Source organism: Gouania willdenowi, chromosome 13 (genome assembly GCF_900634775.1).
Source record: "Gouania willdenowi chromosome 13, fGouWil2.1, whole genome shotgun sequence".
Lineage (NCBI taxonomy): Eukaryota > Metazoa > Chordata > Actinopteri > Blenniiformes > Gobiesocidae > Gouania > Gouania willdenowi.
The window spans coordinates 3,215,025-3,242,965 of record NC_041056.1 but is presented as its reverse complement, the minus strand read 5'-3'; the positions used below and the strand labels follow the sequence as shown (position 1 = coordinate 3,242,965).

Below are 27,941 nucleotides of genomic sequence, written 5' to 3'. Positions count from 1 at the left end.
GACCCGGTAGTTCATGTACGTCACTTCCTGTGTTAGAGCGTCTCTCCTCCGCCTTAAGAAAAATAAACAAGCCTCGAAAACTGTTATACTTTACAACATTAGATTGTTTTAACATTAAAGTGTGTGAGCGGAGAATAAAGTAGTCCGTCTGTAAGCGGAGCTGTTCAAATACTTTAAAATGAGTGATTCGGAGCCGTTGAAGGTTTTCCAGCTTCAAACTGAACGAATCATCGAGGGAGCGATTAGCACCGCCTTAGAGCTACCACAGGTAATTAGCATCATTCTACATTATGTTAGCACCGCCTTAGAGCGACGACAGGTAATTAGCATAATGCTACATCGTATTAGCACCGCCTAGAGCTACTACAGGTAATTAGTATCATTCTACATCACGTTAGCGCCGCCTAGAGCTACCACAGGTAATTAGCATAATGCTACATCATGTTAGCACCGCCTTAGAGCTACCACAGGTAATTAGCATCATGCTACATCATGTTAGCACCACCTTAGAGCGACCACAGGTAATTAGCATAATGCTACATCATGTTAGCACCGCCTAGAGCTACCACAGGTAATTAGCATCATGCTACATCATGTTAGCGCCGCCTAGAGCTACCACAGGTAATTAGCATCATGCTACTGCTACCACAGGTTAGCTTGCACTGGTTATACTGATCAAGATTGTTAACACTGTGTGTCTGTGTGTTTTGCAGGTCCATCTAAGCTCCGCCCTCTCTTTACTGCGTACTGAGGTGGTTCGTAAACTGCTGTGTGTGTTTAAGGAGCTTCATGTGAGACTTCAGAGGGAGAACCAGAGTCTGAGGGAAACTGTGAGTGAGCTGAGGAAGAACCAGGAGAGGAACCATCCTGAGGCCTCAGCAGCAGGTCAGATATTTAAAGATAAAACATTAAAGGTGCGTTCACAATGAACATGACTTCAGTGACTCTGGTGACATTTAGATTACTTTTAGATTATATTCTAAATCAATGTAAATGGACTAGACATATTGTGACGGGACTTGCGCGATTTCAGCGACTCCGTCTCATTTCCTGAGTCGCTAAAGTCACTCAAAGTAGAAAAAAATTGAGATTTTTAAGTGACTTCTAGTGATTCTGTCTCATCCAATCAGTGATGAGTTTCTATCTAATATACACTTCTACTTACTGGGGACAAATGAAAGTGGAATACTCCATAATTAACCATATTGTGAGTGAACTCATCCTTTAGTGACTCTGTAAGTTCATCATTTTAACCATACAAGTGGAGCTGTCTATGATAAATGCTGTAAACGTACAGCCCTCTCAGTGCTGCACACACATACTATTCATACTACTTCTACATATTTCACTGGTCGTCACTGGAGTGATGAAGTGTCCAAAAAGTTTGACTCATCTCAGGCGATTTAAGCGACAGAAGTCAAGTTTAGTGTAAACACGTCCTAACACACACTTAGTGTTTCCATGGTTACACACTTAGTGTTTCTGCAGCAGCAACACTCAGTGTTTCCATGGTTACAACACTCAGTGTTTCCATGGTTATGGTTTGTTTGTTTTTCTCAGAGCTTCCTGTGGTCAGTCAGTGGCCCCCCACTCTGTGTGAGGAGGGGGGTCAGAGGTCCCCTGACCCCCCTGAGTGTGCTGTGCTGGTGACATCATTTCCTGTGGCCGAGCAGCTGGAACAGGAAGCACCTGATGATGAAGAAGTGATGAAGGTTGAGGTGTGTAAATACCTGATCAATTTTTTTTTGTTGTTGGGGGGGGGGGGGTTAAAAAATAAATATATTTCAGGTTATTTTATTGGTTAATAATAAATAAATAAATTGATCAGGTTATCTCCTTCCTACTGTTCTGACTATTGATCACCTGATAGATACAGTTTTCTAACATTCACTTCTACAAAACAAGTCAGACAAGCATGTCTCATTCATGCTGGAATATTGATCTTCAATGGATCAGGACACACGTATTGATTAGCTCACCTCACTTTGATTGAAGCAAATGTAATTATCACTAATCAATACTCATTCTAACACTGAGCAATGAGTTCTCTGAACTGAGTTTAAGTTACTCTGTGATGAAATGAGTTTAAGTTATCCTCTGATTTTCTGATTAAGGCCCTGTTTACACGACAATGTTTTCAAGTGAAAACGCTAAAGTTTTGTAGTGATTTGGCGGTTCGTTTCCATGGCAACAGCATTTGTTGCTTGAAAGAGTAACTTTTTAAAATTGGGCTCTAGAGTGTTTTTTTTTTAAAATGCTTCCCCCTCCGTCTCCATTCATTGATCGGCTGCAGAGCCTCAGAAGTTAGCGTTAGCTTTAATCAGACCTACAAAGTTAGACCTGACTGGTAGCGTCAGAATGCAACCTGAACCAGATTAAAGCTGATCTTGCTTTAATCCTGAACCTGTTGTTGCTGCACTATTCACATCAGTGCACAGAGCACACACGCACACACACACACACACACACACACACACACACACACACACACACACAATACCTCATTTAAATTTGAAAAGCGCATCTTGAAATCAGTCTTTTGAACAAAATGTTATTTATTGTCTCGACAGTGTGTGTGAGTATTTATTAGTTGAGAATCTATACCAAGAATGAGTAACTCTCTAACTACTTTCATCGTCATCATCATCAATTCAACAAATAACTTTTAGCTTTTAAGTCAGGCTAGAACAAAGATGATAATAATGGAAAAAAACTTTAGCTTTTTACTTCACTAAATTTGGCCGTCAGAGAGTTATACATTTTAAAATTTCCCACGCCGATGGCGCTCGCTCGCACACCACACGATCCTCCTATGCTGTGAAAAATTCCTGGTGAGAACCCTGGAGCCCATTGATGGTGACGTTAAATACACACACGTTATATAGAGTAAAATTAACACACGTATATGTGAGTAAATCAACACAAGTTCAGTTAATTCCAAAGAGTGAAGCACATGAACACGCTAACTGTTCAGAGGAAGTATCTATGACTTTATTTTGGGTCATTGAGAAACCACACCTCCATCTATTGACCTGGAATTTTTATTACATGTTTACTACAGGTTCACTATACATTTACTACATTTTTACTATACATTTACTACATTTTTACTACACGTTTACTACAGGTTCACTATACATTTACTACACGTTTACTACAGGTTCACTATACATTTACTACACGTTTACTACAGGTTCACTACACATTTACTACATGTTTACTAGGAGTGTGACAATATCTCGATACGGCGATATATTGCGATATTTTTTACGCACGATCGATTATCGATATGATCCCGCTATGTGCAGGTACGTCTTCACAGAAATGTTGTCACTGTTTGTTGAAGGAACCAATATATTGTTTACTGGAATATTACACTATACTGGTGTCACTGGTAAGAAAGACCCTATTTTTTGTTTACAGAAAGCATTATTAGAGATACTTATTCGTTTACATTGGTATGTTGACACTTACTTACAGAAATGTTGCACTAAAATAGTGTCACTGTTCATAGGACACTTTTTCAATTTATCGTCTTTCAGATGTTAAATAAAAATAATTTTTTTTCACTTAATCTTTTTTTTCTTGTTATGTCATAGAATATCGTAGATTGATTTACTACAGGTTCGTTACTCATTTACTACAGGTTTACTACATAGTTTTTTATGCGTCCAGCAGTCTCATGTAAACAGAGATAATTTTGAAACTGTTGCCGTGTGGATGTGGAACTTTTTGGAAGAAACGGAAGCAAAACATTGCGTAAACAGAGCCTGTCATCCTGTGATGAAGTGGGTTTAAGTTATCCTCTGATTAAGTTACCCTGTGATGATGTGGCTGAGCTCTCCTCTGTTTACAGATGAAACAAACAGTGATGGAAACAACAGGAGGAGAATGTGAAGAACATGGTGAGAGAACGTTAGGAAGTAAAATACACGTTATAAAGTTTTTAAAAAAAAAGTGTTCTAATGTACCAGTGTCTGTATAAAAAATAAATATCACCCTGTAGGTGGAGCTGTTGAGCTGAATATTAGTCATACGTGTGTTAAAGTGTATAACAGAAGCTTTAGCTATGGTTAGCGTGTAATTCACTGTAAACAGGCTGTTTCTGATTACAGGTTATGTTTCTATTGATTAGTAATGATTGTTTCTATTGATTAGTAATGATGTTTACAGTGTGTTTGTTCTTCTACTCACTGAGATGTTTCAGAGGAAGAGGTGATAAAGGATGAGGAAGAGGAGGATGAGCGGGAGGCTGAGCGGAGGAAGAGGAGGGAACAGTACAAAGAGAAGAGGTTCTTCTGTGACTTGTGTCCTAAAGGTTTCCATCACAAACACCAGGTGATCAAACACTGGTCCAGTCACGTGAAGCCGTTCCCGTGCAGCGTGTGTGATAAAGGTTTCTACAGGTCAGAGTCTCTACAGCGCCACCTGCAGCTGCACCGCCTCAGGGAGCAGCAGGACTCTGACCCACACCACCTCCTCAGCTGTGACCAGTGTGACAGGAAGTTCAGGACTCTACGTCAGCTGAGGGCTCACCACAGAACAGCACACCTCCAGGACCCTCCCCTCACCTGTTCACACACACACTGCACCAGAACCTTCACCTCCAGCGCTGCACTGCGCCTCCACCAGAGGGAGCACTCCCAGCCCAGAGCCTTCATGTGTGACCTGTGTGGGAGGAGCTTCACCAGGAGGCGGAGCCTGAGGGAGCATCAGACGGTGCACAGCGGGGCCCGACCGTTCTCCTGCTCCACGTGTGAGAAGAGCTTCTCAACCAGAGGGAACCTGAGGGTCCACCGTAGAACTCACTCTGACCTTCGACCTTTCACCTGTTCCATCTGTAGCAGAGCCTTTAAGAGCAGAGTGGCTCTCACACAGCACCACATAGTGCATTCTAAGGAGAAACCATACAGCTGTTCTACCTGTGGGACACGCTTTGGACTCAAGTACAACCTCCTCAGACACATCAGCATGCACAATGGAGACAAACCATTCAGGTAATTATTATTTTTAATAATAATATGTTAATAACGTGATATTAACCCTCTGGAATCCGGGCTATAACTGGACGTTTTTGACTGCTTTTCATTTTACATTTATATCTTACCATGAAAACGGTTTATCTTGCCTTGTTTGGCATCATTCTTTTCAGCACAACTTCAGCTGTATGAATTTATAGTGAATTGATCATTTTGACATCGTTTATAAACACAATGGACTTAAATTCACACCAAAACACCAAATCCGAGTAGGAAAAAATGGGTCTTTTTACTGTGAAAACCACAAATATGTTTAATGAACTAATTCAATGAATGAGAAATTCAAATATTAAGTGTAATTATAAAAAAAATGTACAAGTTCACAAAAAATTATATGCAGAAATTTACATAAAACAGGAAATGCCCCAGGCGTTTTTCACAAATAATCTAAAACTGTTTACAAAATATCACAATCAGATGCTTCAGATTATTTGTGCCACTAAAACAAACAGTTCCACAATAAGACAGACACACATCATTACAACATATTATTATCACAGGCCTGACACTTCCTGGGTGTGTCCCATCACCTGTTGTTCACCTGGAGGCGGAGCCTCACTTCAGTCTGACCATCATCTGTGTCTCTGAACTAGTGGGTGATGATGCACGTTGTTTTAACTGTGTCAGGACCAAAACATTAGACACAGGTCCTTTGGACTATGGATGACAGTGTGTTTATCTGGACTCATGCTGTTCTCCTTCCTCACAGTCACAGCCTCCTCAGGGGGCGGAGCCTCTGAGAGCAGTCTGTCCTCTCCATGTAGAATAGAACATTTATCTTCCTCTATAAACTTTGTCCTCATCCTCACACTCTAGTGACACACGTCATGGTGTTCCTCATCGTCTATGTCTGAAACGCTGCAGCTCGTCACACACTAACTTCACCTCTTCCTCAGCGACCAAACGTAATGAGTTACCATTGAATTTTAATAGGTTGATGTTTTGCATTTTTCACACTTTCACTTTGAGAGAGAAGAAGAACGTTCCATCTTTACTTTACGTTTCTGCACCAAATGCGACAAAAACAACCAGGAAAAGTGCAGCGTATTTAATTTATCATAACCATTGTTCTACTTAGTCTATCAAGATAATTTAAAAACAGTTTTATAGTTTAGAGCTAAATAGACATCTGGCCGTTGTGCTGTCAGAAATACCACCGGTGCGTTTGTCGATTCCAAAGAGTTAAAAATGACATGTTAGAGACAACATCTCCCTGATGTTCTCCTCCTCCTCTTCATCACTTTCTCCTCTTCCTCCCCAGGTGTGCCCAGTGTGGTGAGGGCTTCTCAGGAACGTGGGCGTTAAAGAGCCACATGCAGGTCCACGGGGTGGAGAAACCGTTCATGTGTGATCTGTGTGGGAAGACGTTCTTCTACAACTGTCAGCTCCAGAAACACCAGCAGGTGGTCCACAGGGAGGGTGGAGAACCCAGACGTTCCGTTAGCAGAACCTTCACGTGTCAGACGTGCCTGAAGAGCTTCAGCAGCAACAGCTCTCTGCGTGCTCATCAGAAGGTTCACGAGGAGCAGCTGGAGCTGAGGTGTGATGTGTGTGGGAAGGAGTTCTCCATCAGACGTCTGCTGGTCCAACACCGTAGAACCCACAGCGCTGAGCGTCCTCACGTGTGTTCCGTGTGTTCTAGAGGGTTCCTCCTCCAGTCCCAGCTCAAACAGCACCAGCTGCTGCATAGTGGCATTAAACCTCACAGCTGCTCACACTGTGGGAAACACTTCAGAACCTCTCAGAACTTCCACCGACACCTGCTCATCCACAGCGGTAAGAAACCGTACCAGTGCTCCCATTGTGGGCGTGGCTTCAGGCAGTCCAACCAGCTGAAGGCTCACATGCAGGTACACACGGGGGTGAAGCTTTACGGGTGTCAACGCTGCTCAATGCGCTTCTCAGACCCACGGCAGCTCAAGAAACACCACAAACACCCCTGTGAACCAGAACCAGAAACACTGCTCTGAACCAGAACCAGACTAAGAGCAGGACTGGACCAGTAACCAGTAGAATCAGGACTGGACCAGTGACCAGTACAACCAGGACTGGACCTGTCAGAGTGATGAAGGCAACACAAGCTGTCTCACTTTTTACACTCTCCTCATTAATAAAAGACCCAGGGAAGAACTAATTGTTCTGTTTGATGTTCATCTGTGAGCAACGTTGTTCCACTTACTGATAATTAGGAACTTCTAGGAATGTACCTAAATATATGATGGGTGTGATGACCTTTGACCCTCTTTCCACGTGTAGCTGCTCAGACGCTGACAGGACATCAGCCGTTATGAACCATGGATCAGTGGTAGAGTGGGTTGTCTAATAACCAAAGGGTTATAGGTTCAAATCCCACTCTATCCAAGTCCCACGTTGCCTCGTATAAATCATGGTGGTGGTCAGAGCATAGGCAGCCATGCTTCTGTCAATCTGCCCCATGGCAGTTGTGGGTACATTGTAGCTCACCATGAATAATGGTTTCTCCTTGAAAAAAGCACTTTATAAATCCAAGCTTTTATTGTATTAGGGAATTGAAAATTGCCAAATACATTGTTCTCGTTGGAGCTCTTATTTTTTTTTTCTTCTGCAACTCCTTCATCCTAGGCTATTAATGCAACGCTAATGACACTTATATCATCTCATAGGTACAATGTCAAGGATGCTTAGTTGACCTTTTTTGGAGCGTCAAGTGTCAAAAACACAAATTTTCCATATCTCAACGAATATTTATTGTACAAGTTTGATGCTTACATTTATGAAAATCTCATCTCAGGTGGAGTATTTTATTTAACTGGACCAAAGCTGTACGACCTACCAGTAAAAAGATCAGGAGGAGTCAAAGTTCATGATGTCACCAAAAAAATTATGTTTTTCCCTATAACTTGACCACAAATTGAGATCCAGTGCTCAGACTGGTACCATTGAACAACATTTCCTTTCTATATGTGACCTTGACCTTCACCCAAGGTCATTTTAAGGTCAGTCTTCTGTTTTTCCTAAATTATTACTTTCAATTGAATTAGTAAAAAGAACAAACTTGTCAACAAATCCAGATACAGGTTGTCATTTTTGTCAATTTTTTCAGTTGCCAAATATGTATTCACCTTGCGAGTACAGATCTTGCCTAGTTATTATTATTATTATGATAATGAACCAGTGAGTGATGAAACTTCATCTGTAAACGTTGCGTGTGTGCGCTAAGAGGTCGTATCCAACACGTGAGTAAAAAATGCTAAAGCTTGTTCAAAGCAGAGGTTGAGACGGATCAACAGTTACAGCTCTCATATAAATTACACTGGACTGAAAGAGGAGCTGATGAATGGAAAGATTTACACACATTGTTACAGAAATAATAAAAACAGATTGGTGCATGTGTTTTCATTCTTTATTTGTGAAGATAAACATGCACTGACTCATACTTTGGTTCAACGTCAATAAACATTTGTTTCTCTTCATTCGGATTTAAAAAAAAAAAAATTATGTTGTATTGTGAGTTGACTAATTACGGCCCTATAGTAAGTTTTTATGGATTACTTGTAACAAAAGTAATATATTACAGTGAAAAGTAACGTTTGTTACTTTAAAAGATATATATAACTTCATAACAGTAACTGTAAGACGTACGAGGTGGACTGACGTGTCTGTTAGCATCGAGCTAACGATTGCTTGAGAGATGTTTCTATCATTTGGATCCTACACAATAGTGTTTGAAATTTAAAATGATAAAAGGGCTTTTTGTTTTGTTTTTTCATCTGAAGATTCCAAGCAGTTAGAGCTGCAGTAGGACCAACTCTACCATAAATATAGATACATATACAAGTACATGAATCACTCAATACTAAATATTTATCAGAGTAACATCAGGTGGACAGTGATGCTGGTCTATTTTTCCTCTGAGGCTGGGGAGCAGGGTCTGGATCAGGATCTGGAGGAGCTTCTTCACTGTTTAAAGATCCACAACCACACACTGGTAACAGAGGAGGTAAAACCATGAACCTCAGAGGATCCACAGCTTCACACCAGGCTTCAAACACCAGAGACTGACAGGAGCGTTCCCAGGTGTGTGTGTGAAGGGGGGGTGTTGGTGGGGTGCGCTGGGTACTCGGCTCCTTGTGGCTTTGTCGTGTGTGGGGGTGGTTGCTGCCTCCCGGCCTGGTGTGGCCTGAGGCTCCTTGGCTCCCTTTGTTTCTGCCGACCTGGCTGCATCCTCTGGCGCTTGGGTTCACAGAAGTGGTTCCTGCACAAACATTGGTCGTGGATGCACTGGCCTTGGGCTGTGGGATAAACTCATACTGGTCTTAACCTGAGACACATTAATCCACATACCACTTTTAGGTATAACCACTCACTCCTTCCACCATTATACTTAAGCTGGGTCCTGTGTCACCACATTTACACACTTGTCACCAGACTGGCTGGACTGATTACACAACACAATAAGCACAACTATAACATCACATCTCACTCTCACCTTAAAACAGTCAACTCTTCCTCACCCCTGCCATTGTCCTACCCTGACTCCCTCTTCCCTGTTCCCTTCCCCCTCACCTAGGTGTAACACTGCCGTCTTTTTATATCCTCCCTTTAATAAAGTGTTTCTTACCCTTCCTTAATTGCAATAACAACATGCATTGCTGTCTTAAAAAAGTTGAACTAGATGTAGTGTTGACCTTCAACAAGACAAGGTGTCTTCACATCAGTTGTCCTGAGGCTCCCGTTGGATCTTCTTCTCACCTCCACCAAGTTCACCTCCACACCTTCTTCTCCAGTCACTGCTCTTCCACTTGTTGAATCTTCTGCTTCTCCTGTAATTATAATATTACACAAGCTGGAGTGATTGTTGTTGACACAAGGCTTTTCACAATATGTTTGTTTACACAATCACTGAATGTTTCTTTTGGATTCCTTTTCAAAACTATTTTAATGTGGTTATTCTTAAATTATCATATATCTTTATGTAATATATATGATGTATTATTGCTGCATTTCTTGATGTATATTTGTAAAGGGAAATATTTTACCTGTTTTGTTATTGCAAATAAATGTCACATATACAGAATATTACTAATATAATACAATATTTTAAATTATTGTTTAAACTAAATCAAAATTATGTTATATTTGTAATATTTCTATTATAAAAATAAACATACATCTCATGTTTAGTAGCGCATATATTGATTTGACATAAATACCTCGTGTGTATTTATTGCACTTATCTAAAGTCAAATAGGGAAATAAGTAGGTGATCCCAAACTTTTGACCGGAAGTGTTATATAATTATCCATAAGTGCAGCGATATAATTACACCTCTGACTTTATAACAATCCCAAACCGTTTGAAAATCGATAGCAAGTTTTATTGAGGTATTAAGTGATTTACTTACTTATGGCATTTATCTGTAGATATTAATTTATTTTTAATTATGGCAGAATTGGTCCGCATAGAAATAATAATAATATTGATTGAAATAATAATTATTAACTGATAAACCAGATCAAGTAAATACAAACACGCTCATTGCAACCATGATTGGAACGTGATGACGTCATTACGGTACGCTGCTGGGCAGAGCATGCGCAGTGAGATAGAGGGACCTTTTGGCGCTACACGTTTAAAGCAGCGGGTCAGAGTTCACCGTCAGAACCTAGCTAAAGCTAAGCTAAAGCCGAAGCTAACTGGCCATGAAGTTAAAGATTGTGACTAAAAAGAATTTTTGTTAGCAAACAGAGGCTAACTACATCTGTGACGTCACCAGCGCACAGTTAGGTGTGTTTTTGTGTGTCCGTGTTGTTGCGTAGTTGTATGTCTCGGTGTTTATTGTTGTGTATCTGTCTAATTGTGTTGTTGTGTATATCAGAATGTCTCTGACTCGTGAGGACTGTGTGTGTCCGGTTTGTCTGGAGATCTTTGTGGAGCCCGTCACACTTCCGTGTACACACACCTACTGCAAGGTAACACACACACACACCTACTGCAAGGTAACAGACACACACACACCTACTGCAAGGTAACACACACACACACCTACTGCAAGGTAACAGACACACACACACCTACTGCAAGGTAACACACACACACACACCTACTGCAAGGTAACACACACACACACCTACTGCAAGGTAACACACACACACACACCTACTGCAAGGTAACACACACACACACCTACTGCAAGGTAACACACACACACACACACCTACTGCAAGGTAACACACACACACACCTACTGCAAGGTAACACACACACACACACACCTACTGCAAGGTAACACACACACACACACCTACTGCAAGGTAACACACACACACACCTACTGCAAGGTAACACACACACACACACCTACTGCAAGGTAACACACACACACACCTACTGCAAGGTAACACACACACACCTACTGCAAGGTAACACACACACACACACCTACTGCAAGGTAACACACACACCTACTGCAAGGTAACACACACACACACCTACTGCAAGGTAACACACACACACACCTACTGCAAGGTAACACACACACACACACACCTACTGCAAGGTAACACACACACACACACACACCTACTGCAAGGTAACACACACACACACACACCTACTGCAAGGTAACACACACACACCTACTGCAAGGTAACACACACACACCTACTGCTCACCCAGAAATTGATAAGAAACTCCCTCAACTTGAGGTTTATTTCATGTACAGTACATTAATTACATTATTGTGTCAAATCAAAAGATGGATATATAACAGTGTCTTTATAAAGTCATTTATTGTTTTTAACATTCCATTCCTCTGTATGTGAGACTATGAAGGGCTGCTGACACCTTTAGTTTAATGTACTTTAGTCAATCTACAAATAATAGAAAATACTAATGAAATAAAACATCAGGTCCATATGTATTGATATACGTTAGCTCATCATAACAGTAAGAACACTTTACAGATCAATACACAGAACTTTTTGCTTTTCCTTTTCTTCAGTTAATACGTATCCTGACTTTGTTCATTTGTCATTAATGGATTTATTCACTTTGGTTCTGAACCCTGTCTGAGTGTCAGTGTGGATTAGAGACACTGTCTGCTCCACTAGGACCATTGTCCCTGCTAGCTGCTACATGTTAGCATTGAGATGCTAGCTGCTACATGTTTAGCATTGAGGTGCCAGCTGAGAGCTAATACTTTGGGGGTGGTTTTGATAAAGAATTAACAATATAACAAGGTTAAAAGCTCAAAAAAGTTGATTGCATGATATCGGACATTTAGATTAAAATTAATGAGCAAAAAAAAGCGATTAAAGGTGACAGCATTAGATTATTGATATCAGTTTAATAATTATTATTGATTATTTCAGTGGTTGGTGTGTCCTAGCTGCTGATTGGCCCTTGTGTCCTGTGTGTGTGTAGGAGTGCTTCCTGCAGGCGGTGGACAAGGCGTCCCTGTGCTGTCCTCTGTGCAGGATCAGAATCTCCTCCTGGACTCGACTTCACAGCAGAACCCAGACCTTAGTCAACCACAAGCTGTGGACTGAGATCCAGAATGTGTTCCCTCAGCAGTGTGAGCGACGTCTGAGTGGACAAGACGGGGACGGGAACCAGGTCCTCCCAGGTAAACATGATCAATAGATCAACTACTGTTATTAAACATGATCAATAGATCAACTACTGTTATTAAACGGGATCAATATAGACTAACTACTGTTATTAAACATGATCAATAGATCAACTACTGTTATTAAACACGATCAATAGATTAACTACTGTTATTAAACATGATCAATAGATCAACTACTGTTATTAAACGGGATCAATATAGATTAACTACTGTTATTAAACATGATCAATATAGATCAACTACTGTTATTAAACACGATCAATATAGATTAACTACTGTTATTAAACACGATCAATAGATTAACTACTGTTATTAAACATGATCAATAGATTAACTACTGTTATTAAACATGATCAATAGATTAACTACTGTTATTAAACACGATCAATATAGATTAACTACTGTTATTAAACACGATCAATAGATTAACTACTGTTATTAAACATGATCAATAGATCAACTACTGTTATTAAACATGATCAATAGATCAACTACTGTTATTAAACACGATCAATAGATCAACTACTGTTATTAAACATGATCAATAGATCAACTACTGTTATTAAACATGACACAATATAGATCAATTGACGATCTAACACACATTGATCTTCTGTAGCTGATGCTGTTCATGTTGATCTGTTGGGTTTTTATTAATTTATATTTTCATTCCGCTTCAAGGTGTTTTATAAATAAATGCAGCATCAGATCAAAACATCTAAATAATAGAAATATAATAACTCATTATGATATATAACGTTTGTGTGTGTGTGTAGTTGTGTGTCCTAGGGTCAGTCAGCCTGGAGAAGTCAGACGTGAATATGAGGATCAGATTCTCAAAGTGAGTCTAATGTTTTTGTTTTATATAAACTGTTTATCACTTTCAATCTAAACTTTTTACATTTTTAATGTTAAAGCTCAGTGTTTAAAAAATGATATGAGTTTATACTTCACTGAGCCACTAATGTACTATCCACTACACACTCAATGAGTATATACTGTCTAGTATATACTATAGCATGATTAGGATGATGAGCGTTCCCACTGAAGTATACTTCCAAGTTTCCCCACGATGCATTTGGAACCTACAGCGTTAAAAACCTGAATCACACTGAGCCTAAATATCTCTGTTGATTCTCCACCTTTACTTTGAAAGTTCTGAAAAAAAAATTAGTGAGAAAGTGACCAAGTAGAGTATCAACAAGTGCTCATTTGATCCATTAAGCTCACATAGACACATTTCACACATTTTCAGAGACCCTCCATTGGTCTACTGACTAAACTTCCTGTTAACTTCAAAATAAGAGCTCTATTTACAAAAGAGTTTTTAAAAAAAAAAGCTAATGGAAGACAAAAAGAGATGCTTTTATTTTAGGGGATGTTTGATTGTTTGCTTGAACCTGGTCCCAGGACCATTTTACATTCAGCTCCCAATGCATCATGGGACTGTTGAGTATGACTAGTGTGCCCACTGTGCACACTTAAAAATGTCCCCATGTAGTATACATCCTGGTATTTCTCACATACTCAGTCTGTTCATACTATCTAATGCTAACACTACATACTTTATATTTAGACGTCACACTTAGTATACTGTAAGTAGTATGTTAGGACTAGTAGTACGTTAGTATGAGTAGTATGTTAGCATGAGTAGAACGATAGGATGAGTAGTATGTCAGAATGACATCATCAGCACAGCCTAAAGCTTGTTGTTGTTTTTATTTAAGATGAGTACCACCTGTTGGACGGCTTCTATTCTTTCTTTGTTCTGTTTGTTTATCTATTTGTTTGTTTACAGCTGCGTGGGCTGGAGGAGGAGTCTGAACGAGCCAGTGAGGATTTAATCAGGAAGTTGCAGCAGGAAGAGAAGGAACTTCAGGAGGCGGAGCTTCAGAGAAAACAGGAAGACGAGCGACTGGCAAGACTACTGAGTAACCAGCTGGTTAGTATCACTAACTAACCTACCTGTCATTAGTAACCAGCTGATTAGTATCACTAACTAACCTACCTGTTATTAGTAACCAGCTGATTAGTATCACTAACTAACCTACCTGTCATTAGTAACCAGCTGGTTAGTATCACCAACTAACCTACCTGTCATTAGTAACCAGCTGGTTAGTATCACTAACTAACCTACCTGTTATTAGTAACCAGCTGGTTAGTATCACCAACTAACCTACCTGTCATTAGTAACCAGCTGGTTAGTATCACCAACTAACCTACCTGTCATTAGTAACCAGCTGATTAGTATCACTAACTAACCTACCTGTTATTAGTAACCAGCTGGTTAGTATCACCAACTAACCTACCTGTCATTAGTAACCAGCTGGTTAGTATCACCAACTAACCTACCTGTCATTAGTAACCAGCTGGTTAGTATCACTAACTAACCTACCTGTCATTAGTAACCAGCTGGTTAGTATCACTAACTAACCTACCTGTCATTAGTAACCAGCTGATTAGTATCACTAACTAACTTACCTGTTATTAGTAACCAGCTGGTTAGTATCACCAACTAACCTACCTGTCATTAGTAACCAGCTGGTTAGTATCACTAACTAACCTACTGTCATTAGTAACCAGCTGATTAGTATCACTAACTAACCTACTGTCATTAGTAACCAGCTGGTTAGTGTGACTAAAACGAGTTAATAGTTCATTCTAGTTAACCAGCTAATGCTGATTGGTTGGTTGTGCCACTGCAGAACTCACCCCCACCCTCTGTAGACGACCGTCGTCATGGAAACACTCCGTCCAGGAAGAGGACGGACTTTGGACCGATGGACAGGTGAGACAACCAATCAGAGCAACACACACCTTAAGTCCCGCCCCCTCTACCTGGTGACGCTGCTTTTAAATAGTTTATAGTTTTTAAATTGTTTAGTTTTTATATAGTTTATAGTTTTTTTATATAGTTTATAGTTTTTTTTTAATATAGTTTATAGTTTGTTTATATAGTTTTTATGTAGTTTTTAGTTTTTTTTTAAAATATATTTATACTTTCTTTATGTAGTTTATAGTTTTTTGAATAGTTAATGTAGATGCTGCAAACCACTTAGAGCTTCCTCCTGTTCCTCGTGTTCTCACCTCATTGGTTTGTTCCTCGTGTTCTCACCTCATTGGTTTGTTCCTCGTGTTCTCACCTCATTGGTTTGTTTCTCGTGTTCTCACCTCATTGGTTTGTTCCTCAGGTTCCTCAGTCCTTGTCCCGCCCACAGCAGCTTCTCATCCAATCGTAGTCCTGGCTCTCCCAGTGATAAGGACGGGGCTAAAAGGAGGAGGAAGCAGGAGGAGCTATCCAATCAGAGCTCTGAGTGTGTACTGTGGGAGGAGCTTGAGCAGGAAGTGGATAGACGGCGTCAGCAGGAAGCGGAGGACCGTGCGGTGGCGGAGCGCCTGCAGCAGCAGCTCAACCAGGAATACAGAGACACTGACCGCAGTAAGGGCTCAGCCGACCAATATCAGCTGAGGGGCCGGCTTAAGAGCTCAGTGAGCCAATCACGGCAAAGACTGTAGGAGCAGGAAGTGTTCACTTATTTAACTTCTACGTTAACGTTCACAGAAGAAGAAAACGCACGTTTGTATTGAGTGAATTTGCAGCAGCAGTTTCTGACAATAAAGGTTTGTTTACACTAACAAAACATGGTTTATGTGCTGGGCGTGGTGGGTGGGGCCACGTGTGGAGAACCATCAGGGTGGGTGGGGCCAAGCCCCTGGATCTGATCCATCAGTGCGTTTTTGTCTCCATAACAACGCCTGCAGCATCCGTCTGTGACAGCTATGAGTTAGCTCCACCTCACAGAGACCTGGTTCCAGGTGGTCTACTGATGGAGAACCAGGAGCTCCAGTGATGGTCACATGGTTCTTCTTCATCCTCTGATGATTCTTCTCGTTGATCATCATGAAGTCTTTTGTTTTCAGTCTGTGGTTCAGCTCTGACACACACACACACACACACATCTTCCTCTTCCTCCTGGGATCACCGCTGTGTGTGTGTATAATGTGTGTCTGTGTGTATCATCTGGAGTTGTTCTGCGTTCCTACAGCTGCTCCATCTGAACGGTAAGATAAACTAAGGTAAGCTTTGAACTTGTTACTCTGAGCAATGGCCTGTGCTTTTATTTTGAAGGGATTGTTTGTGAGTTCCTCGGGTGTTCTTTGTCCTGGAGATGTTTAGGTTTAACATTCAGCTGTTCTATCTGATGCTGCTTTTTACAGAAGGACATGGTACACACACACACACACACAGAAGGACATGGTACACACACACACACAGAAGGACATGGTACACACACACACAGAAGGACATGGTACACACACACACACACACACAGAAGGACATGGTACACACACACACAGAAGGACATGGTACACACACACACACACAGAAGGACATGGTACACACACACATACACACACTAACCTTTAGCTCATTTATGTCTTTCTTTTTTTAACTGATGGTTCTTTCTGATTTTTATTTCTTTGTTTTAACCACTCTATTCTTCTATAAAGTGTCTTTATTATTATTGTTATTAGGGATGTCCCGATACAACTTTTTCACTTCCGATACAATATCAGCACGAATCATACACACTTTTATGACTTATTTTGTAGTGTGGAATGTTCGAAAAGGTTTGATCATGTGATGTCACTCAAACAGAGAACAATAGTCAGCAACAGTAGGGATGAGAAAAACTGACCCATTTATTATTAACCAATTGGTTACGTTAATTTTAACCTTCATAATATCAACAATTCAATAAATATAATATATATATCGGAGATTTTAAATGCAGTCTGATAAACTTAGTTATTTGTTTTCTGCCTGATATCGGATTGATATTCGATATCAATATTGGGACACCCCTAATTGTTATTGTTTATTATTATTGCAGTAATAATAACACACTGTGAACCCGAGTCATTGACTCACTGTGTGTGTCACGTTGTGTATTTCTTACACTTCCTGTTGTGACTATAAATGTTGCTGATGCTGTGAACCAATAGTCACGCATTACTTCTTCCTCTGGTGTTAAATCATGTGTGTGTGTGTATGTTACAGATGTGTGTGTGGAGGTGTCTTCGGTGTGTAGGTGTGTCTTTGATTCCCATGGCGATCATCTCCATGACGGCGAACATCCTGCTGCTTTTTCCTGAGTTAAAAATCCACTTCCTATTGGAAGGTCACGTGACCAGAGAGGCTCTGTGGGCCCCCGGACTGTGGGGGGGCGCCCTGGTTAGTGTGTGTGTTAAAGCAGCTCAGCCTCTCTGTCTGTGAGCATTAATGAAAAGATTAATAACTAATTAATGGCGTTATTAACTAATTGATAATGGTGTGTTCAGGTGTTACTGGGAGCTCGTTCTTTTATCCTGAGCAGATCAAAGAGAAGCTGCTGTGCAGATCGCTGTCAGGTCAGTTCTAATGGTTCTAATGGTTCTGATGTTCTAATAGTTTGAAGGCTGGTGGTCTGTTGCAGATGTTGACCCAGCTGCTGCTGTCCTGTGTGGTTCTGCTGGGTTCTACCTCCTGCTGTGTTCTGAGTGGTACTGCAGTCAGTAGAGGTCCACTGTGTCTCTACACCACCTCAGTGGGACGTGTGTGGGACGTTCCTCTGCAGCCCAGACCCAACCAGTACGTATCTCACACGTTCTAATGCTTCTGATGGTTCTGTGCTGCTCTCACAGAGTTCCTCCCTGTCCACAGACCCTCTGGGTACCTGTTCAATCGGACTCTGTGGACCTCAGTGTGTGAAGAACCTGAGAACATAGTCCAGTTTAATCTGGTTCTGTTCAGTGTGATGGGACTGAGCAGCGCTCTGCAGAGTCTGGTGTGTGTGTTCAACGTTCTCAACACACTGTGGGGAATGCTGCTGTGTGAGGACACACACACACACACACACACACACACAGAGAGAGAGGGCATGTCCTCTGAATCTGGCCAGTATATCCTGATATCTCTCCATCACAGTTCATCTGATTACTAACAGATTAGCTAAACCTGAGGGTTATTCCAGAAAGCAGGTCCTATTCAAACTCTGAGTTTGTTGGGGCTCTAATGAGGGAACCTCTGAGTATCCCATTCCTGAAAGTGAGGTTAGTTCTACTCTGAGTCTGTTACCATGGTAACATTCTCCATGAACTGAACCTGCTCACTGGCAGGTATTGTCTAGGAAACCCTGGCTCCGCCCACCTGAACACCGCTTTTCTAGGAACACTTTATTGAACCTTGACACACATTAGTAACATCACACACCACAGACAGGCTCACATTGTGACTAATGTTAGTTTTCTTTATTTAATGAGTGATGCAGAGCATTTAGTGACATCAGAATTCCTTTATTAATCCCAGGTGGAAATTGCTTTCGTTACAGCCACTTAAGAAAAAATCACAAATAACAGAATAAAACGTTTAACAAAGACGAAAGAAAGAATAAACATTAAGTAAGTGTATAATTAAATAAAAGACTGTTAAAAATAAGGATCAGATACACACATTATAGTAGTAAAAAAACAAGATTATTATTATTATTAATAATAATAATAATAATATACAATTTATATATAAATATGATACAGATATTTACAAGAATCAAGCTGTGAGGTTACAGTGATGAATTATACAGTTTGATCGCCACAGGCAGGAATGATTTCCTGTGGTGTTCTGTGGAGCACCGTGGTTGGATCAGCCTGGTGCTGAAGGTTCTAAAGGTTCTAAAGGTGCTGAAGGTGCTTTTGTGACTGACCAGCACATCATTCAGTGGGTGGGATTCATTGACTCTGATAGATCAATCAGAAAGATTGATCCGCATTAAAACACCTACTGTAGTAAAGTTCACTGGATACAAACGTGGCTAAAAGTACATTTATACCTTCAATATTATACAACCTTTAAAAAGTCATTTTAAAAACCTAAATGTGGTGAGATTATGACCTAAATATCATTCATGTTCTTAATGATATTTTTATATTTAATATTTAGTTGCAGTCCAGTGTTCTTTTCTCCTGTCGTATTAATAATAATAACAATAATAATAAGTATTGACCCTAAATGAACATTTTAACTCCTTTAGGCTGTGACGGTGTTAACTTTAACTCTGAGGGCATTTCACACCCAACAACACTACAGTTACTCTGGAGACTAGATTACATTACATTGTTCATATTGATTAATGTGATAAATAATCTGATCAGAGTCTCTCACTGTTGGAGATGATGATGTAATGTCTTTGCATCAGGCCCCACCCCCTTTATGTAGAGCAGAGAGCTCTCACTGAGGCTATATGTAGGTCACATGATCACATGTCCATGTTTCTATAGGATGAATGATTGCATCTATTGATCTATTATAGATATGTCAATGTCAACCAATCGGAATCTGCTAACAGTGGGCGGGGCGTTTACCAAGACAAGTGATTTAAAATAATGCAGAGATGGACCAATGGGAACAGACTCTGATCTACATGTTCTACATCTACAGCTTTTAATGATTGATTAAAGAAAATCAATCAGTTTTTCTTTACATGTTTAATGTGTTTATACTTTTATTGGATTATTTTAAATGATCACCTAAAGCAGGTGAACACACACTGTGTTTCCATAGTAACTATCATGTTTACTCTGATGAAACGGACGGTCCAATTAGATCTTGGATTAATTGAGCCTGGATTTAACCCTGAGCTGGGTTTACCATGTTACCATGGTGATTTACCTATAAGAAGTTATCAGCACACTAGGGCTGGGCAATATATCAAGATTCCTGATATATCGATTTTGGCGATATTGAAAATGAGAATATCACCTATAACGATGTATTTTTTTATTTTATATCTTTTTTAGTATTAAATTTAGGTTTTATGAGTGTTTTTTTCTCTACTTCTCAGAAAAAGTAAAGCTCAGTTAAATGATCACTGAGTGTGTTCTAACCCAGACTTTCATCTACACAACTCACTCACACGTGCTGTCCCTTAGAGGAGTAACAGACGAAAGTGTCACATATTGATCTGATGTCTGTAATAAATGAGCCTCTGTGGCATTTTTCATCTGAAAATTTAACCCTGAATTGTGTTTCTGGTCAGAATTAATTTGAATTCAAATGATTCAGATTAATATTGTATATTTTGCTACTTTGGGAAAAAATATCTAGATCTGAGTTTTGGTTTATATCGTCCAGCCCTTGTGCACACAGAGTAAATCCTGGCGCTAGAGAGAGGAAATCTACCAAAGTGACTTTGTTTGTTTGTTTGCTTACAGGCTGATTGACTCCTCCTCCTGCGAGAGCTGATTTATTTTAATAATAAAGTTTATTTAAAGTGTTTGTGACGTCAAGTTGTCATTGAGTATATATATACTGAATACTATTACTCTACTATAGCTATTACTTTCCACCCATTTAATGGGTGGGAAGTAATGAAATAAAACATGTCCAATAGGGAATGATATGCACCTGAACACACAGTCATCGCTGCGTCCGAATACTACTCCCTCTTATATTCTTTCCTATCCACTTTTCCATAACCCTGTGGATGACGTCATGGGGCTAAGGAATGGTGTTTGGAAAAGATGATCACGTCGGTTTTGTCAATCAGACGCACTTCCACTAGGTGGAATCCGACGGCAGCCACCACTTAAACGCTTAAAGAACAGTGGATAGGAAAGGAGATAGTAGGAACTATTCGGACGCAGCCATCATCTTTATCTAGCTATAAAGCAAGGAACCTCTGTCTGTGTCTCAAATATCTCAGGATCAGACTGATCTGAGACTTTCAACATGGCTGCTGCTTGGTTCAACTGCATATATACCGTTCATGAATTATTTCATATAAAATTCTTTTAAATGCAGCTTTGCAGAACAGCTCAATGTAACAGGTAGTCATGGTAACTCAGGATAAGTAGAAAGCTGAGTAGAATCTTCAGGAGTGACTGCACAAAGGGCTTTTACAAACAACTAAAAAATACACCCTGTAAATATTGACTAACAGGTGTCCTCTTTGAGCAACGTTTGTAACTAAGGTGAGTAATAATCTTTTTTTAATCAGGAATTGAGTGTTTACAAGGTCAGTCTAAAGAGGATTTAACGTTTATTCTGAATTACGGGCACTGCACTAGTCAACATAAAAACATCCTCTATGGGATTTTCACTTCCGCTTTAAACTGCTTCAGTGTGCGCGTGCGTGCACCTGCTAAGTGACGCAAGCAGTGGGCGGGGCCTCTGTGACCTCACCTGTCTTAGGTGATTTCAGTAAAACCGGAAACTCGCTCATACTCATTTTGACTCAGAGAATGATGCAGGTTCTCAGACCGTCGGTCCTTCTCCTGGTGCTGGTGCTGGTTCTGGTGGGAGGGGCTACCAGCGACCAGAACCAGAACCAGAACCAGACCCAGCACCAGATCCTGCAGGTGGTTCCGCTCGACGCGCAGAGCAACACGCAGAACAACGCAAGCAGCGACGGTAAGAAACTGTTATTTACGAGCCGTCCGTGAAGGTCTGACCGTCACCACAAACACACGGAGAAAAACAACAACAATTACACACAACAAACTATAAAACAACAAGTTTGTTTATAAACAACAGCCGTTAGAGGGAAGTTTGTTTATTTCTATACAAATATGTTATTGTTATTGATCCGCCTTTAATAATAAATTATTAAAGAGTTTACAATTTCACACAAAATAAACCTTTATTATATGTTGTTGTTTTTAGTCATTGAAACCGATGATTGTTTGTGTTAAAAATGTGAAATGTTGTGAGTTCCTCTTAAAACTGGTTCCTCTGGTCAGACCAGTCTGTGTGTGGGTGTGTTTGGGAAGAAAGAACACACAACAAAAGACACACACGTTATGAAGTGAAAAAAACCAACACTCGTCTTTGTGCTGCTGATCAATGATTGATTATGCCTTCTAACGTAGGTTCTCAAATGGAGGTACGTGTACCCCATGGAACTACAGAAGGTACACAAGAGAGAGGAAAATTAACAAATGAAAGCATTACAAATATGTGTTTTATAATGTTTATTTTTAGTTAAAATGATGAAACGCCCACATGGACACCACTTCTCAAGGAACACTGTAATTTACCATGACATTCTCTGACACACATTAATAACATCACACACCACAGACGTGCTCACGTTGTTGCTATTGTGCCGTTTTACTTTTTTTTTTTTTTTGCAAATGGTTATTTTCTTGAGAGGTTGTTCTGCATTAAAACGCCCACTGAAAGTAAAGTTCCCTGGATACAAACCTGTGGCAAATGTAACGAGGAGATGACAATTAAATGAATACACATTTAAGGCTCGACATTAACTTTACATTGTTTTGTACTGTAATACAGGTAGCTGTATAGTCACCATGGCGTAGCGGATAAGGAAGCGTGCTTGGGATTGAGGGTTGGTGGTTCAAATCCAACCTCTGTCGAATTTATTTTGATGTCTGTTTTGGACGTCTTGAAGACTCTGCCGACTACATTACATTAAAAATCACTAAATGATGCAACGTCAAGCAGCGTAGTGGGAGGGCTGTACACTTCCCCAACTTACTGGGGCCAAATGGAAGTGGAATACTCCTTGAATGCACCTGTAATTACATTTTGAATGAACTCGTCCTTTAGAAACTCTGTAAGTTGATCATTTAAACCATATGTACAAGTGGAGCTGGTGAATAAATCGCTCTCTTCCGGGTGGTTGCCATGGTAGTTCGTGTTATTTTTGCTCAATTGATGATTGCTTTTTATTGCGCTCGTGCATGTAAGTAACCCAAGGTTTATATACTTCATATTCACACCAGCTGTAATGGAATCAGATACCCAGAGTTTCCCATCGCGGTGTATGTTGACCCAGAGTTCATGGATAGACTCAGAGTTTGTTGAACCTCCTTTCTAGAATATTTGATATTATTCTGATCAAAAAGTTGAAGTTGGACAAAGGCTTGGGTTAAAAAATAAGAGAAAAAGGAACTAGAGCCAAAACAGTTTGAGAATCACTGGTTTAACATATAGAATATATAGAACACATGAAACATATAGAACCTAGATATGTTCTATTAGATATTGTGTCTTTATAATAATAATATCGACGATAATAATTATAATTTACACTGTAGCCACAGCTGCCCTATGGCCCCTCCTACCAACATTCCTGCCTTGCTCATGGACACAAACACAGTGACTGATCAGACCTGATGATTGATGATGTCATAGGGTTGGTTCTAGGATGATGACATCATTGTGTGTGTGTGTGTGTGTTCCAGTGTGTGTCTTGCCTATGGTTGTGGGTCTGTGTCGTGCGTCAATACCTCGTTTCTTCTACAATGCGACCAATCAGAGCTGCAGCAGCTTCATCTACGGAGGCTGCGCCGGCAATGGGAACAACTTCATGACCCAGGAGATGTGTGAGGACACGTGTAGAGGAGTCTCAGGTGAGGACATGAGTCATGTGATCAGGACCATGCTCTGTGATTGGTTTAAAACTCTTCCACACGCTATTCCTCACTGTGTGTATGTGTGTGTATGCGCGTGTAGTGTCCACTACAGCCCCTCCTTCAGTGAGAGAGGCTCGTGTGGCGTCTGCTGACTCATCTGATTCTGCTTACTCAGCACCTCTGCAGAGGTTTGGTGAGTTTTACATCAACGACAGAGAAATAATCACACATTCACAATCTGACCTCTGACTTCATGTTTCAGAGAAATCTGCAGATCCCAACGATGGTAACACACACACACACACACACACACACACACTGTATCAATGCTTAACAATGAATATTCTTCTAATTAGTAAGAATAATATTATTTATTAGAGGCCTATTAATTAGGAGCATGTTATTAATTAATTAATAATATGTATGCGTATTAGTGTGATGTCACTGATATGAAAAATGATTCAGTGAAGCAAAGGTTCCCAAACTGTGGCTCTTCTTTAAAGATTTAAAGATCCCCCCCACCAACTTTTCTTTTCTGAAACTCAGAAAAATAGTAAATGTTTTAAGAACCATAATGATTATAAAGTTAATTGAGAACATCAAACCCCCCCCCCCCGTGCTGTGTTTGTGTCCCAGTACTAGTGTGTGTGTGTGTGTGTGTGTGTGGTCCAATCAGAGCGCTGTGGGGTGGGGCCTGAGGTGGGTCCGTGTAGAGCAGCGTTCCAGAGATGGTTCTTTAACAGATCAACAGGACGATGTCACGCCTTCATCTACGGAGGTTGTCAAGGAAACCAGAACAACTACCAATCAGAGCAGAGCTGCTTTGCCTCTTGCTCAGGTATGTGATGACATCATAGGAGGTGTGGCCATGTGATGTCACAGCTCTGCTCCTTTCTCTGCAGGAACAACCCCCCCTCCTGCTAAGAGGACAGGAAATGACCAGCAGCAGGATGGTGAGAGAGCAGTACCAGGACCTACCACAGGGCGCACTGCTCAGCTACATATGACAACACGTGTTAATAAACACGACACACTGTCTGACTCCGCCCATGCACATAAGAGAGAAAAATAAACATGATTAGATGAATTGATTGTTGTTGTTGCTAGTCACACAGTGGAGTAAAGCATGCCAGGTGCATGCTGGGAGTCTGATTTTTTGTGTGTGTGTGTGTGTGTGTGTGTGTGTGTGTGTGTGTGTGTGTGTGTGTGTGTGTGTGTGTGTGTGTGTGTGTGTGTGTGTGTGTGTGTGTGTGTGTGTGTGTGTGTGTGTGTGTGTGTGTGTGTGACAGACGTGTGCTCGCTGACCTCTGACCCTGGACCGTGTCGTGCTGCCTTCACCATGTTTTACTACAATGTTCAAACTCACAGCTGTGTTCCTTTTATCTATGGAGGTTGTCGTGGTAACGACAACCGCTTTGACACTGAGGAGGAGTGTTTGACACGCTGCCATGGAAATGGTAACACACACACACACACACAAAGGCTGAACTACTGACATGTCCCTGATGATGTGATGTTTTCAGGCCAATCAGACGGACAGGACCAAAGCAGGAACCACTGGACCGCAGGTTGGTTACTGGGATCATCGCATAACACATAACAGAACATGTTAGCGCAACATGCTAACATAACAGAACATGTTACCGCAACATGCTAAAATAAGAGAAGATGGTAGCGCAACATGCTAACATAACAGAACATGTTAGTGCTACATGCTAATGTAACAGAACATGTTAGCTCAACATGCTAATGTAACAGAACATGTTAGCGCAATATGCTAGCATAAGACATAGCTGCCAACCCTCACACATTTCCTGTGAGATTCACACAATTGGTTGATTCTTCACCACAGAGTCGTGTGTGTGTTGTGTGTAGACAGTACATGTGTGTGTGTTACAGTGTGTGATGGTAATTGTTTTTTGTTTCTACAGCTGTTTTTCTCTTCGTTTCTCTCGCTGTGATCTCAGTTCTCATTCTCTTCATCATCATGGTCACAATGAGACGACTCAACATAACACGCAGATCATCCTCTGTCAGGTTAGCACACACACACCTAATATTGATAAGGAGGGTGTAGTTATTGATTGATTAATATTGATAAAGAAGATGTAGTTATTGATTGATTAATAATCTATTGCAGTGATAAGGAGGAGCTTCTTCCTGATGATCAAACGTCCGTCGACTCCTTCAGTCTTCCTGACACTTCTTCTCCTCCTCCAAAGGCCTGATCGACCTCTGACCTCAGGCTGGGTAAAGGTCAGAGGTTGATGCACTGTGTAGAGCAAATCAATGAAGAAATCTATAATCAATCAGAGCTCTGCTTTTATTGTTTCCGTGAATGTAAACCTCTTTAAAGAAGTTAGTTAATTAAATCATTAAGCTAAGGTAAGCTAGCTACATTAGCTAATTAATGAATTAGCTAAGATAGCTATGTTACCTAATTAATGAGTTCGCTAAACTAGCTACATTAGCTAACTAATGAGTTAATTAACTCATTAGTCAGCTCTGACAGCTGATTGGACTCTTTCTTCTGCTGTTTTTAATGATTGTAGAACAAATTAAGTGTTAGACACTACAGCTCCCAGCATGCACTGGGCTCGATGCTTTTGTCCTTTTTACTGTGTGGGAAATTCAAAATGTGAAAAATAAAGTGTAATCAACACCAACCTGCTGTGCACTTTGCATGTTCTCCATGATGAGATAATCTTCATAATTGATCTGAGCAGCCAATCAGAGCGCAGCACTCACTCCTGTTAGAACCTCAGGCGAAGGAGGCGGAGCTTAGATCCTGGAGGATGACTATGGATCAAGATCTATGATGAAAAACTGATATGTTCAGGAGATAGTCAGATAGTTTAGACATGAACATGTGATGTTCAATATGAAGATATATGGAGAAGGATAGAAGAACATCCATGTATTTATTAATTGATTAACTCATTCATGTATTCATTCATAGGTACATGAGTAATCAATGCCTGTGATTAGTGATCAGTGACTCACAGACAGAACCACTGACACTGGTTAATACTGAGTGAATGAGTGGATCTAGAACCACTACTGGTGTTGAAACCAGTTTAATGTCTGTGGTTGAGTCCTGGAGGAAGAGGAAGGAGTGGGTTAAGAGGTTCTACTGGGTTCACTGGAGAACCAGGACTGAAAGGTGAGCTGCTCTGATGGTTCTAATGATCCTGATAATTCTTGTCCGGGCTTTTAGGGCCGACCAGGTCCAAAGGAGGCAGAGGGTTCAAAAGTCGGAGTCCAGTGTCTGATGGAGCTCTGGGTTGTGGTTCTGACTGGGATTTTCCTGCTGGAGAAGCAGGAAACTTGGGTGTGGAAGAGGGTGCTGGTGACCCGGGTCCAAAGGGTTCTAATGGAGTGTATTCACCCTGTGCACTGAGGTTCGCACCGGATCCCTGAGTCGGCCTGGACCTCCAGGAGCCCAAAATCGGCCTGGCCCGGTGGGTCTCAAGTGTTCTACAGGACCAAAGAGAGATGAGAGAGGGTCGTGTTGACCCGGGGAATCTGGAGCCCAAGGACAGAAAGGAGAGCCGGGTCCTGGCGGAGACTGCAGCAGCTCTGACGGGTCAGAGGGCACCAAAGGTCTGCAAGGAACCTAGCGAGAGCGAGGGACCCGGGGGTGCCGTTCTGTAAAGGTTCTGGGTCCAAAGGGGCAGCTGGGTTCCATTGGGTTTGAGGGTACCTCTGGGTCCGTGTGCGTCTCTGATCCGTTCGTCCTTCAGCGCCGCTCTGACCTCATGCTTCCCATCCCCTAACGCCTCGTGGCCTTCAGCCGGGTCCTTCCCGAGCACCCAGGTTCTGGTGTGTACGCTGCCCAGGTGAGCGGCTCCTACGTGTTCAGCCTCCACCTGTCG

The 27,941-nt window shown here is 41.0% G+C and overlaps 4 protein-coding genes across 8 annotated transcripts; all 4 read left to right on the top strand.

Annotated features, from left to right (window-relative positions):
• Window positions 1–28: 28 nt before the first annotated feature.
• Window positions 29–7,173, top strand: LOC114474454 (gastrula zinc finger protein XlCGF57.1-like). 2 transcript variants are annotated; one of them, XM_028464786.1, is made up of 6 exons: window positions 29–268; window positions 714–885; window positions 1,561–1,718; window positions 3,857–3,905; window positions 4,208–4,997; window positions 6,301–7,173. In XM_028464786.1, exons 1-6 carry the CDS (start codon window positions 179–181, stop codon window positions 7,007–7,009), a joined length of 1,968 nt encoding a protein of 655 aa, XP_028320587.1. In that variant the 5' UTR covers window positions 29–178; the 3' UTR covers window positions 7,010–7,173. The 2 variants fall into 2 exon arrangements, with proteins under 2 accessions (XP_028320587.1, XP_028320586.1); XM_028464785.1 differs by having other exon boundaries at window positions 4,199–4,997.
• A 3,443-nt stretch (window positions 7,174–10,616) lies between these two features.
• rnf168 (ring finger protein 168) lies at window positions 10,617–16,287 on the top strand. Its single transcript, XM_028465267.1, has 7 exons — window positions 10,617–10,805; window positions 10,897–10,990; window positions 12,444–12,645; window positions 13,428–13,492; window positions 14,450–14,593; window positions 15,357–15,439; window positions 15,843–16,287. Exons 2-7 carry the CDS (start codon window positions 10,898–10,900, stop codon window positions 16,165–16,167), a joined length of 912 nt encoding a protein of 303 aa, XP_028321068.1. The 5' UTR covers window positions 10,617–10,805; window position 10,897; the 3' UTR covers window positions 16,168–16,287.
• A 121-nt stretch (window positions 16,288–16,408) lies between these two features.
• Window positions 16,409–20,928, top strand: LOC114474709 (transmembrane 4 L6 family member 5). Of its 4 annotated transcripts, none has more exons than XM_028465178.1 (5): window positions 16,409–16,713; window positions 17,714–17,887; window positions 17,995–18,063; window positions 18,129–18,283; window positions 18,356–19,016. In XM_028465178.1, the coding sequence occupies exons 2-5, from the start codon at window positions 17,714–17,716 to the stop codon at window positions 18,633–18,635; spliced, it is 678 nt and encodes a 225-aa protein (XP_028320979.1). In that variant the 5' UTR covers window positions 16,409–16,713; the 3' UTR covers window positions 18,636–19,016. The 4 variants fall into 4 exon arrangements, with proteins under 4 accessions (XP_028320979.1, XP_028320978.1, XP_028320980.1 ...); XM_028465177.1 differs by having other exon boundaries at window positions 16,409–16,728; XM_028465179.1 differs by lacking the exon at window positions 16,409–16,713 and adding an exon at window positions 20,902–20,928 and having other exon boundaries at window positions 17,243–17,887; window positions 18,356–18,479.
• Window positions 20,929–21,876: 948 nt separating this feature from the next.
• On the top strand, window positions 21,877–26,729 carry spint2 (serine peptidase inhibitor, Kunitz type, 2). The gene is made up of 10 exons (XM_028464406.1): window positions 21,877–22,099; window positions 23,896–24,063; window positions 24,167–24,259; window positions 24,329–24,352; window positions 24,743–24,904; window positions 24,969–25,019; window positions 25,356–25,523; window positions 25,590–25,634; window positions 25,998–26,103; window positions 26,207–26,729. The coding sequence occupies exons 1-10, from the start codon at window positions 21,931–21,933 to the stop codon at window positions 26,292–26,294; spliced, it is 1,074 nt and encodes a 357-aa protein (XP_028320207.1). The 5' UTR covers window positions 21,877–21,930; the 3' UTR covers window positions 26,295–26,729.
• The last annotated feature ends 1,212 nt before the right edge of the window (window positions 26,730–27,941 follow it).

What these genes read in the sequence shown, in the direction of transcription:
- LOC114474454 (XM_028464785.1), top strand. Translation starts at nt 179, where the DNA reads ATGAGTGATTCGGAGCCGTTGAAGGTTTTCCAGCTTCAAACTGAACGA. An exon ending in CCGCCTTAGAGCTACCACAG is followed by an intron (nt 269 to 713) that starts GTAATTAGCATC and finishes TGTGTTTTGCAG; the next exon opens with GTCCATCTAAGCTCCGCCCT. An exon ending in AATGGAGACAAACCATTCAG is followed by an intron (nt 4,998 to 6,300) that starts GTAATTATTATT and finishes CTTCCTCCCCAG; the next exon opens with GTGTGCCCAGTGTGGTGAGG.
- rnf168 (XM_028465267.1), top strand. Translation starts at nt 10,898, where the DNA reads ATGTCTCTGACTCGTGAGGACTGTGTGTGTCCGGTTTGTCTGGAGATC. An exon ending in GTACACACACCTACTGCAAG is followed by an intron (nt 10,991 to 12,443) that starts GTAACACACACA and finishes GTGTGTGTGTAG; the next exon opens with GAGTGCTTCCTGCAGGCGGT. An exon ending in CGGGAACCAGGTCCTCCCAG is followed by an intron (nt 12,646 to 13,427) that starts GTAAACATGATC and finishes GTGTGTGTGTAG; the next exon opens with TTGTGTGTCCTAGGGTCAGT.
- LOC114474709 (XM_028465176.1), top strand. Translation starts at nt 17,705, where the DNA reads ATGTTACAGATGTGTGTGTGGAGGTGTCTTCGGTGTGTAGGTGTGTCT. An exon ending in GACTGTGGGGGGGCGCCCTG is followed by an intron (nt 17,888 to 17,994) that starts GTTAGTGTGTGT and finishes TGGTGTGTTCAG; the next exon opens with GTGTTACTGGGAGCTCGTTC. An exon ending in CTGCAGCCCAGACCCAACCA is followed by an intron (nt 18,284 to 18,355) that starts GTACGTATCTCA and finishes CCCTGTCCACAG; the next exon opens with ACCCTCTGGGTACCTGTTCA.
- spint2 (XM_028464406.1), top strand. Translation starts at nt 21,931, where the DNA reads ATGATGCAGGTTCTCAGACCGTCGGTCCTTCTCCTGGTGCTGGTGCTG. An exon ending in ATCTGCAGATCCCAACGATG is followed by an intron (nt 24,353 to 24,742) that starts GTAACACACACA and finishes TGGTCCAATCAG; the next exon opens with AGCGCTGTGGGGTGGGGCCT. An exon ending in AAATGACCAGCAGCAGGATG is followed by an intron (nt 25,020 to 25,355) that starts GTGAGAGAGCAG and finishes TGTGTGTGACAG; the next exon opens with ACGTGTGCTCGCTGACCTCT.